This window comes from Phyllopteryx taeniolatus, chromosome 17 (genome assembly GCF_024500385.1).
Source record: "Phyllopteryx taeniolatus isolate TA_2022b chromosome 17, UOR_Ptae_1.2, whole genome shotgun sequence".
Taxonomy (NCBI): domain Eukaryota; kingdom Metazoa; phylum Chordata; class Actinopteri; order Syngnathiformes; family Syngnathidae; genus Phyllopteryx; species Phyllopteryx taeniolatus.
In genome coordinates this window covers 17,741,973-17,754,288 of record NC_084518.1, presented here as the reverse complement: position 1 = coordinate 17,754,288, position 12,316 = coordinate 17,741,973, and the positions used below count along the sequence as shown (strand labels likewise).

The window sequence follows — 12,316 nt, the reverse complement described above, 5'->3', positions numbered from 1 at the left end:
TGGCAAATCTAATCGAATTTCCACGTAATCCCGCTCCTTGAAGCCATACCATCGCAAACAAAACAACAACAAACAAACATCGCCTGTTGTGAAGTAAGCTGTTGAGTTGTCTGCCTCCATAAAAAAAATTGTCTCAAGGCTAAAACAAAAACCTCAAGTCGGGTCACTCGTATCTCAAGGCATTAATGTATATATATAGTTTTTTATTATTATTAAGGGGGGGGGGGGGCACAGTTTCAGCTTTGGGCCATGGCCATCCTATCACCGGCCCTGCTCCATCTGTGTGTGTGTGTGTGTGTGTGTGTGTGTGGAGCGAATCACCCCCCAAAAATGGCCGAAGTTGGAAACAAACTCGCATTTTACTCACCGTCACGACAAGTGAAGGCGTCCAAAGAAGCGATCCCTCGGCTCGCATCTTATTAGCGGAGTACCGCGGAGGGAAGGCGGGGAAAGCAAGTGAGGGAGGGAGGGAGGGGGGGAGTGAGGGGGGGAGAGAAGCAAAGACCGGGAAGGAGGGGAGCTCCACAGTAGGTGAAGCCGCTCGGTTCTCGCCACCATAACTGAAGCAGGTGTCCAACATGGCGAACGCAGGCTGCTGCTCTCTCGCGACTATTCTCTTTTTATCCATCTTTCAGGCGGCTCTTCTCCAAGGTAGGTTCTTCTCGTCAACTGGGCTGCCTTTTTTTGTTTTTTTGTTTTGTGTGTGCTCTATAGGCACTTTCCGCTCTTCATACGTGTGGATTTTGAAGCATATTAATCAGCATTCGCGAGGCTCGTGAGGCAAGCTGGTTGGATGTACTGCCGCCGACTGTTCGTAAAGTTGGACTTAAGGCTTCAAAGGAGATTTTCGCTTACCCGTTTTTTTAAATGATTTTTTTCAATCACTTTGGTATATTCGCTGGGAACTCTCATTGTAATAAAATACTATAATTTAAAAAGAAAAATCACACGACATGCTCACGGATTTGGAGTTGCGGTTCACTTGGCTGTTGTAAATCACGACAATGAAACAAACGGTGGTGCGTTCAAGCGCACCCCCAATGCAGAAACCCCAATGAAAACCGCGCTGATTTTAGGCTTTCGAGTCTAAAATAATGTCCAAAGTGATGCGTATTTCTCGAACAGTCAACCAAAAAAACAGAGCTTGTGTTGTATTTGCTGTGTTTATAAGTCGCGCAGCATCATTAAGCTTCTTGTATCTCCCAGGTTTCACTGTTGGTATACCGCGTCAACGTTTTTTTTAATTTTTATTTTATTCAAAGTTAAATACAAAAGGAACTGCCGTCCTTTGATGCTGTGCGCATACGCCGAATTGTCAACCATGTGTGGAAATATGGAATGGTGTCTTGAAGTGTTGGGAAATGCGCTTGTGTGCCCCACGGGGAAGTGGTTGTTGTCAATGTGCGTGGATTGTTAACGGTGTTCAGGACTGTCATCATCTGGGTAAAGCAGCAGGCTGCGGAGGCATCAGTGTTCCCTTTTACAGCCATGCTCGTGAGTTGGCTATGCTCTGGGATGGTTTGGGGTGAACTTTTCTGTGTGCAGTGTTTTTATTGACAGCAAGAGCGTGACTGTTATTTATTTGCAGCCTCGTACTGCTTGGTTTCAGGCTTTTTCATCTCTGTGCATTGCCATGGAGATGTGATGGAATAACAGCAGGCGACGTACCCTCAACCTCCCGCTTCATCACCACCACACTGGCAACACACTCACATCAGTTATACAATCATGATGCAACTGGTAAACAGTTTTTGTTGGGACTATTTCTGCAAGTCAGTTATTTCATGGTTTGGGCCATGGGTGGGCAACCTGCAGTACCTGGGCCATATCCGGCCTGTGGGAGCGCTAACAAATGCTCATTGTTGGATTGTTTTTTCCACCATAGATTTAGTGCAGCATAGGCCTCTAAGAAACTTGACACTGCTCTTTGTATAAATTTTTTTTAATGCTGATTTGGTGCCTGTTAATGTTGGAGGATGGCAGACGTTTGTCGCGTTGTGGATTATCCGGCCGGCTTAATCCAGGACGTTGCTTTTATCCATGAAAACGCTGCGGCCCGGTCATCGTGTTTATGCCGAGCGAGCACAAACGCAAACAAGTCTGTGTTTGTTTTTGGATTGCAGCAACTTCTGACTCTGGCTTCATTGCAATGGCTCAGACAAAGCTCGTGCAGCATTTTCACAAAGCGTATTAATTATTTACCCTGACCAGTGCTGACTCGCTTTGTTGTTAAGCATTGCAGGGTGTTATTCCTCTTTTTGCCTCGCCGCAAATACACAGACAGTGGCATAGAATAATTTGTTTTAAGCTTAAGTTGAATTTGGGCACCTGAGCCCACATAAACTTGGTCGGGAGATAACAATTCAATCACAGCTATCTTTTGTTACCTCTGCCAAGGAGGCTAAACCTTGTGTAAGGGTGGGGCATGTGCCAAGGAAGAACCCATTACGTTTTGGTGGGGATCCAGAATTTTCTTCCCACCGACTTTTGTTAACATTTTACATCATATCTTGTCTCTTCTATCTCTTGGTGAATATTACATGCAACTTTCTTCAAATTCAGGGAGTTTGCTCCAGAGACACATTTTTCAAACTGTAAGGCCATGACAGTAATTTACGAGTTTGTATGTTTTCCAAAACTGATATTTGAAGCACTATGGAATGGATGTCTATTTGTTGTAATTAATGATATAGTGATCCAACTTTTAATGACACTACACCAGATAAAATGATTGAACAGCCAAATTCTATACCAACACTAGAATTTAGCTGCTTATCTTTAATGTTAGCATGTGCTACGTGACAGTCTTCTTTCGCAGGACAATGTCGTCACTCCTCTTAACAAATGATATTACATATTTTCCGCATTCTCCTTCATCTGCTCTATAAATTGTGCAACAGGGCTACAGATACAGAATATATATTTTTTGGAGTCGATTAGTCTTCCAATGTATTCCATTGATTAATCAGATACAAATTGATTTGGAAATATTAAAGAGCAATACCAATACAAAATATGCATGTGAGGTGCATGTATTATTTTCCTCCACTCTGGATCGCCATCCTTACTCTTTCCACTATAAATGTGACTGAATGTGTGTGGCTTTAAATGGCAGGGCTCTGCCTGGTGAGTGACGTGTGCGTCAGCGAATGAGTGTAGTTGGCTTTTTCATTTTAAGCTTATGTTAGCCTTTTTGCGCATTGATTACCTGGTGTCAGTTGTGGCTGTTGAAAGTAGTGTATGAATGTGCTTAGGATGTGTTTATTTTGTTACCGTTTGTTCAATAAAGGGATTGTAAGTACACCGGCAGATGTGTCTGACCATGTCGACTTGTGGGGGCATTGCAATATGTTTTAACTAGCGGTGGTAGACTAAATTAAATTGGCTAATTTCGATACCTTGTGTTGCCGATCATAGACGCAATCGTAGTTATGTCCGTCTTGCAGGGGACAGACACATTGCACATTTCTGTTTCAATAGCATTGTTCTGTTTCAGTGTTACCAGAGTAACTCTTTTCTGTAATTAATCTAGTTAGTGTCTTCATAAACTGTTTTTTTTGTCACAGTAAATGTGATGCTTGTTTGTGATACCTAATGGGGTCATACCAGGGTGAAATTGTGGGGGGAAAAAAACAACAACGCTCAACTCGAGATGAAAGTACTGATTAATTAAATATTTGCCTGTTTAAAATTTAAAGAGCTGTGCAAAATGCCCAGCGGGAGTAATATCTGATGTAGTTATATGGATGGTCTTGAGTTGTAGGATGACTTCAGCATCTAAAAACACTCCTTGGAGAAGTCTTGGGAGATTTTAAATTTGGAGTCTTGTGGAAAGTGACAAGTGAAAGTTCCAAGTTGGGTGTCAAGCTTGTCTTTAATAGGGATGGGCATGATCGATTAATTGATTGTTGTGTTGAATTAATCGTGTCTTGAAGTTAAAATCTTCAAACTAGGACTTATTTGGTGTATTCTTTTTGCAAATACTAGATATTTTTCCATCTTTGCACAAAATTGACATGCAAATTGTCTTGTCTCGCAGTCACAAAGTGGCACACTGGGTCCAAAGTGTCATTCGGCTTTCAGCTCAACCAGTAGGAGTCCCGGTGATGGAAAACAGGTGCGGGAATGGGCTTGTTCGCTGTCTGTAGGCCTCAACAGCCTCTCTAAGTGTAATGAAGAACAAAACCTTCATTCCTCAGGGGGTAAGGAACCCCAAGTGACCCGACTCACTCGTGCCCCACCTCCCACCCTTCCCCTTCTCCCATCGACGGCAACTGTTGTTGACAAGCCAACAGATGACTGGCTCGGGTCGCATCTGGCCTCTGTGCACTTAGTGTAATCAAAGCGAGAAAAAAGCCTTTACGGCCTACTTGTCAGCGAGCCGTCTGCTGATGGGATGTCAAGTACGCACCTTCCGCTTCCGAATCTCCAGAGGGGGCCGGTCGAGGGGGGGGTGGGCGTGGACGCCAATCTGTCGCTCGGAAAACAGCCGACTTGCCGTGGGCGTCTAATTACAGTGAACAGTTTGACGTTGTTGCATTTGAAACCATAGGAAAGGAGTCAAAACTAATTGAGAGAGGCTAGTGACGCGAATACATGAATTCAAATATTTAGTTAACATTTCGGCGGCACGGTGGAGGACTGGTTAGAGCGTCTGCCTCACAGTTCTGAGGACTGGGGTTAAATCCCCGGCCCCGCCTGTGTGAAGTTTGCATGTTCTCCCCGTGCCTGCGTGGGGTTTTCGCCGGGCACTGCAGTTTCTTCCCACATCCCAAAAACATGCATGGTAGGTTAATTGACAACTCTAAATTGCCCGTCGGTGTGAATGTGAGTGCGAATGGTTGTTTGTTTGTATGTGCCCTGCGATTGGCTGGCAACCAGTTCAGGGTGTACCCTTTTACTTGTTGATGATAACCTAGAATTCATAGTAGTACTTGTAGTACGCTACACATTTGATCATTTTAAAGTTACGACATTAATGTGTACTTGTATTGTACTTCTTTTTAACGACCATATTTTCTTATGTAGTGGCCGAGGATATTTACCTATGCTGTTTATTCGAAGGGAAGAGAGCCTTTATTGCTATGAAACCTCTTTTTAAGTGGACGATACACTTGTTGACATATCGGGGTTCGGTATTTATTAGGGCGGAGGTCACTATTTACTGTACATGAAATTGACAGTATTTCAGTATTTTTTTAACACAAATCTGGATGCTCAGTGACACACATATGTATACTGTTTTGTAAACATCAGCTTTACTGATACCATGTTAGCTCCGCGGTGTATTTTTGTGATTTTTCTTTTTGTTTTCTCCCAAAGACTATCAACTGGGATGAAGCACACACATGGCTTCCTGTTCTGTCGATTAGAGGAAGCTAAAGACACACTGCACTCCCTTCTTCGAGAAGGCGTTTCATCTTTCAAGTGCTGCCCTAAACCATCAAAATCTGTCTTCTCCCGAACTGATTGTTCTGGGAAATGTACCAGTTCTTGGTTGAGAAGTCCGGTTTGAAGAGAAATTTAAAGATTTTTTTCCATCCCTCTTAGAAAAGGCAAGTTGCTAGTTTTAGGCCTCCGTCATCTTAGGATGCAATGGAGACACAGTGGCATCAGAGCCTCTAATTGGGCCCTTGTTCCCAGTATTCACAAATACAGTTATGAGCTGGACAATGAATAAATAAAGAATCAATGCCAATCTTTTTCGCTTTCCACCACATAAACAAATTATCTGTCGATTTGGCTGTAGTTATCCGAGAGGAAATTAATGTCTTTACGGACTACAATAGCGTCCGCTATCGCCGCACAGTAGGCTGGAGTGATGTTGCGTCTTCCCGCTTTCATTTTAAGCTACACTCCAGCTGGTAATATGTTTCAGGAAATTTGCACCTGATGAGACCCTTCAGGCTCTCTACTGTCTCCAATATAAATGGATCACTCCCCCCGCCCGCCACACACAATGCTCACTTCTTGCTTTTTAGTCTCAGCTATTGCGACTCCGTTCTTGAGGTATCGTTTCTTCTCTAGTGGGTGACAGCTGCCTCTCAACATTTTTATTTTTGCTCTTGCTGATGTGAAGGCGAGCTTCACTTGAGCAGAAATGGTAGATTGTAAGACGATGACAGACCGAAAGGTTTAGTAATAGCCTACAAAGTTTTGCAGTCTGACTCAGAGTTATTTGAGAATAATAGTCAGCAATGGGGTTTTAAATCCAGCTAAGTTTACACCGACTCCTCTAGGAGTCATCCAGTGTCCGTGTTGGATTCTGACACAAGATATTTTCTTTACTCTCACCTCTTTACTTTGTGGTTGAAATTGGGATGAAGCGGCTTGCCGTCTTTATTGCACAGCATAGTTGCGTTTTCTTACCTTGTTTGTACTTCATGACGCTCGCAAAAGCGCACTGTTTTTGTAGACCTTCGGCACTTGCGATTCAATAAGCGTCCCGGGAATACAATCCCGCACGAGGTAAAGATAAAGTAAGCGCTTTCCCCGGCAAAGGTAGCAAAAACTAAAGTGCCTGCACTCCATGCCACTACAGAACTTTTATGGACAAACAACCGAGGAGCCTTTTGGCGGGTCAGGGCCCTTTTAATGCTGATTCTGGTCGGTGTAGCCGTCCAAGCAGCCATTAGGAGCGAGGTGTGTGGGCACCGCTTTTGCCGTCAGTTTTCCTTGCGTCTTGCATAAGTAGCGGTTGTGCGTTCCCTCTAATTATCTACTAATAGTAGCCTTTTTAAAGCAATCGCAGTGCAGCCCAAGCACACTTTGCACTGCGTGGGTGGTGAAAGACTCCGGAACAAAATGTGAAATACTTTCTCAATCTGCTTTAAATATCTACTGTATCAGTGACAACAAAGACGTGCATTTAAGCGTGTATGCGTTTTTGAAGAATAATAATGTTTTACCTGCCACCCTTGCCCGCCCAAGTCAGACTAAAGTAGCGTATCAAACCGGAAATGTTTTGTTCGGAGCGCTATGAAGCAACTTCGGATTTTCGGGGTTTACGAGAATTTTTCTGTCCTTCGCTGGAAGTAAGAATTAAATAGAAATGTTTAACCGGACCCTTTTCCAAAAAGCAGTTCCCGCAGCTTTGAAGTGTGTAGTGTTTGTTGGGCTTCACTTGGCTGTCAGATTAATACCTTCTCATCTGAAAATGAAAAATGGTTGAAGGAGCAGTTAATCCGCATAAGATTTTTTTCCCCCCGCTTTTTTTCATAGGATAAGAAGCTGCAAATCTGTCTGTGTATTGATTTGACCTCGCGTGACAAGGTCTTTCTAATTTCTTCTCCGTCATTGATGGTTGAACAAAATCCCATCACATTTGTTGATTTGTTATCCATTATTCCATTTTTGACATGACCACAAATGTATATGAAAATAAAATAAACGAGAGTAACGGTGAACAGTAAGAAATGTACTGCATTACAATACGTTGTTATACCACGTTGTCGTGACCTTTCGGCTTAACTTGTATGATTTGTTCCACATGAATCTCAACAAAATCCACTTCAGAACCTATCCTACTAGGGATGGACATTTATTATTGTTAATAATTCTGCTGATTTGTATGAGATTGATGCATTGCAGCAACTGCAAAATGCAGGCAGGCACTGTTGATTGATTCTCAAACAGTATGCATTCTCAATAACATGATGCTAACTATGCTATTTGTTACCATGCACTTAAGTGTTAATAATTGTTGAGCTAAGGAAACATGGAAAAGTATTTTCTGCCATCTAAAATGTTACTTATGGGAATTTAATTGAATTCCTATCCTTAAAATGTACTTCCTGTTTAGAATTCTTACGCAGCCCATTTAGGCAGCAAACTAGGCCAATCCACTAGCTTGAAGATTCAATACAACATATTTTAGTATGAACATCAACCACAACGATCAATCGAGTAATCATGGCCGCCATCCCTAGTACATCTTGTAAACTTGAGCTACCACAAGCAGAATTGACTTCATGCAGTCACTTTTTTCATAACTCGAGCCTGTAGACTGTCGAATTTGGAAACCGGTGACCGCGCGTTACCCCTTTACCGCCGCCTACGCATTCGCCCCTCTCTTCCCGTTCGCTTTACAGCCTCCGTTTCATCTCTGACCTGTCGGAACAAAGCTAGCGTGGGATGGGCCCTTTACACCACATTTTTTATTACCTCCCACACCTGAATGCTTTGCCAATAATTGCAGCTTAGGATGCTCTCATTGTGCTTCTTAAAAGCATCATAACACCATCCTACTGTACGTGGTAATGCCCCCACGCCCATTTATCACGTAACTATCCTTGTGCTCGAACAAAATATACCTAGTCTTAGCAACACGAGAATGTCAATATAGTTATTTTTTTAAATAAGGCTGCGTTTTAGTTTTGATTCATTGGTTGATGGCACAGTCGGGGTTCACTTGATTTAAAAAAAACAAACCAAAAAAAACAATCAAGATCACAATGTAAAGGGCAAGGACTGATGAATCGGCATTTGACTGAATGTCCTTGATCGGCTACCAATAATCTCCTCACTAGGGTCGCGGGCATTTAGTAATTTTTTTCCCCTGTAATTTTGATGACATTAAATGCCTCAACTGCTACAGGGGATCTAGACTGCTGGAAAATATGAAGAAAATAATAATAATAAGAAAAAATAGAAGAAGCTAGGCCTACTGTTTGCTTATGTGGTAAGCACATTACGATTGCTAACTCTTCTCCTTGTCATTTTTATTTCGGTGAATGACTCAACACTGTTTTGACCACGGAAGAGGTGCAACAATAAGTCAGTTCTCAAATTAATCGACAACTATTTTGATTGCCGATTAGTCAATAGTTTAACTGAAAATTGTCCAAATCCTCCGACTTTGAGCCTCGCAACAGTAAATGTTCTCCGATTTCTGTAGTCCTCCATGAAAGCAGCCTGATTGTCTTCGTGTCTAATCAAAATAAGACATTTGCAAATTAATTTGGAAAACAATGATCAACATTTTTGCCGATTTTCTGACACGTTACAGACCAAAGCAGTAACGGAATCATAATAAATTTATGTTTGTGCATTTTCTGAACTGTCAATTTGAAAAAATCCTGTTTTTGAATAAAGGGATGGAAAATATAGTTTTTGTTTCATCCGATTCATCGAGTAATAAAAAAAAAAATCGACTTAAAATAAGTGTTATTGTAGCCCTAGACCCCACACACACAATGATTTGTCATCAGGATTTATTACAGGTTAAATACTTATGATAGTCTGCCTCGACCGTTTTACAGTCAGATCAGGTAGGAAAAAAATCAGTTTGACGCGACCTACAGCCGAGAATCGGGCCTTTGCTGACTTTCATCGGAAGGGAGCGAAAATGCATGCATGCGTTCGTGTACCGCTGTTTGTAGCAAAGCATTGCATTTAGTCTTATTGGTCCACAATACAATTTCATCGACAATCAGTTTTATGAAATCGACCCTTCTTAAACTCTTAAAAATCAGTTGTTTTAATGATATTCAACAACTTTCGTCCGTCAATGTTATATATTGCAAAAGTTGTACAAGAGCAATAGGGTGCACCTGACTATAAGAAAAAAAGACACAAATCTATTCATTGTCATTCCCTGTCTCGCCCAGATGCTGCCACTTCAATCTGCTCTCTATTTTGTCACACTAATGCGCCGAAAGATGACAAGGGTGGGTCATCTCGGAGCGGAGCAAAAAAAAAAAAAACTAAAAAAATAGCAAGGGCTGAGCGTGACAGGCAATGCCAGTCTACCTTCTATTTTGTTGTACACACTGTGTGGTGGGGAAAAATATAAAAATGGAAAGTCTATGGGTCATTGCTGAGGGAAAAATGGCAAAGTTATTGTGATTGCAGGCACATTGCATACACACATGATGTACAGCTACATTTGAAAGATTTATTTAAAGATTTAGCCTGGCATTTATTATTTGAATGACTATAAACCATCTGGACTTCCATGTAAAAGTATGTAGATGGAGCAGGTCCCGTCATCAACCACAAAACGGGTAAGTGTCTATACCTCAGTTCTCGGGTATCTCATTATTTTTTGCATTTGTAGCACCTCAAACAAAACAACAAAAATATGTCTGAGAGAGGGCTTTTAATGGCAAAATAATTTATTTACAAGCGTTGCTCACGGCGTAATGACTCACCGCATGGCTCGAGTGTGGCTTTTTTTACACGCCGTTAGCAATGCACTCTACGAACTGTGTCATCCTTCAGCTCACGATCGCAACAGACACTTTCTACTACCAACTGTGACGCATACTCTGTTTATACCATGCATATACTGTACATACTCAGTTTGCGGGTAAGGTGCCTAAACTTGTCTGACTTTGAACTTGTTGGCATTTCTCCCCTTTTTAATCGACATGACGAGATTCATCTCATAGTATTTATCGTCATTGTAAAAGCTGTGCTATTCTTGAATCCAAAGTGGTGCAACACCGCCATCTGCAGGGACCTGTTAGTCATTACAGTGGTTTACAAACCTGGATTTCACAGACAAGCTGAATTCGATCCTCTTCCACACCAACTCGTTGAAAAACGTACTTGACAAATATATTTGTTGGTGGCAGTAATTGGTTGGATTCCAGTTCATGGAATATACATACATGTCCAAAGCAACGAGTGAGTTAATGCTCCTCTGTATTTTGTTTTAAATGCCACTTTCAATTGACATGAATTTACTTTGTTTGATAGTATTCCAAGAAATAATAGCTAAAAATTGTTTCCGATAGGAAACACGTCATGGTGAAACTTGGGCATGTTGTACATGTCAGCTCTTCTCTCCTCGTCGATTCTTATTCCAGAAAATGACAGACCCCTGGTAAATCATTCATACCCCAGAGCCTGCACGGCTGAACAATGCTCTGAAGTTTTGTGTTATTAAAGTTCCGGCGTGTATGGCAGTACTATCTAGGAATCTTTCCGAATCAAGGGGATTACGCCGCAGCCGGGCTGCTGTTTGAGAATAATCAGTCAAGTGCCCGTAGAGAGAAAATCCTTGGTAATTTCCCGTACTTGTGCTTCCATCAGTGGAGCATCGCAGCGTTCATATATTAGGAATAAGGGGTGCGTCAATCAGTTTCAGCTTCCCCTTCGGTTTTCACTGCCTGCCTGCATTTCGCCACTGTTGTAAAAGCATGTAAAGGTATCTCCAAATGTGTATTATTATTAGAATTTTTTTTACATTAGCAGTGTATTTTTAGACACAGGCAGATTTTTATAATTTATTTTTTTTGTCTTACTTTTAAACTCCTTTGAGTCTGACCGGCTGGCTTAGACACAGATGTTATTTCATGTGCTTACTCTTAAAGTGGAAGACCAGGCATATGCATTTTAGGATATGGGTGCTTACCTGGCGGCAATAACCTTTTCAGTATTCATAGCTGTATTAAGCGGCTCGTCCGGTTTGCTATGCAAAAAGTGTGTCATGCTTGAGGCTAAAGTGCCGAGAATGTCAACTCTTGGGCGCAGCGCAGAGTTATACTGCAGCCACTAGAAGAGCGATCACACCTCAAATGTGATGGCTTCAAACGGAGAATGTTCATTTTGATGGCTTATGATGCTGCTTTATATGTTTTTGTCTTTAATTATGGACTATAAGTGTTAGCATGTGGTGCGATAACACTGCTGGAAAGGGTTTTCTTAAAAGTTGGCGTGCCTGCACAGTTTACAGCGAAAATATGGGTCATATAGTTTGATCAATGAAGGTAAAAACATATATAGATAATTTGATCTAATCTAATCTTAATCTAAATTCTGGGATGGACTGATGCAAAGTGGAAAAGTGTGCTTTGGTCTGAGGGGGTCCACATTTCACATTGTTTTTGGAAATCACTGACTGTGTCCTTTGGGCCAAAGAGGAAATGTTTAAAACAAATATTACTTTACAATTTGTTTTTTCAATTTTTATTTTAATGGATAACAACTGCCAATAATTGTAATACTCATATCAGTAAAATTAATGAATTTTGAAAAGGAAATTTTGTGGGCCACACCTTTACCATTATTAATCAAATTGACCCATATATGACCCATACATATAGCTTTGTTTCCCCATGACTGGTCATTGGTCATCTTCCAGTCCTGCTTTTACTTACGATTATTGATTTTGCTGTGTTATAACCCTTTAAGCAACAGATATTTGAACATAAACAGTGCAGGAGCAACACATGTAAAATGACAACACAACAATACTCTCAGGCATGTACAGTACATTTCAATCCTCTGTGAAAACAACTAATAATTCTGCAGTTTACTGAGCAGTTGTGTGTTCGCTTACATCTGTATGTCTGTATTATTCCCCCCCCCC

The 12,316-nt window shown here is 41.5% G+C and overlaps 1 protein-coding gene across 4 annotated transcripts in view; it reads left to right on the top strand.

The window, feature by feature from the left end:
- Positions 1-494: 494 nt before the first annotated feature.
- cadm1a (cell adhesion molecule 1a) overlaps positions 495-12,316 on the top strand; it is a 291,106-nt gene continuing 279,284 nt past the window's right edge. For all 4 annotated transcript variants that reach the window (XM_061752060.1, XM_061752059.1, XM_061752058.1 and 1 more), the window contains exon 1: positions 495-651. In XM_061752060.1, coding sequence (XP_061608044.1) covers positions 579-651 — 73 coding nt within the window. In that variant the 5' untranslated portion in view covers positions 495-578. The remainder of the gene's footprint in view (positions 652-12,316) is intronic.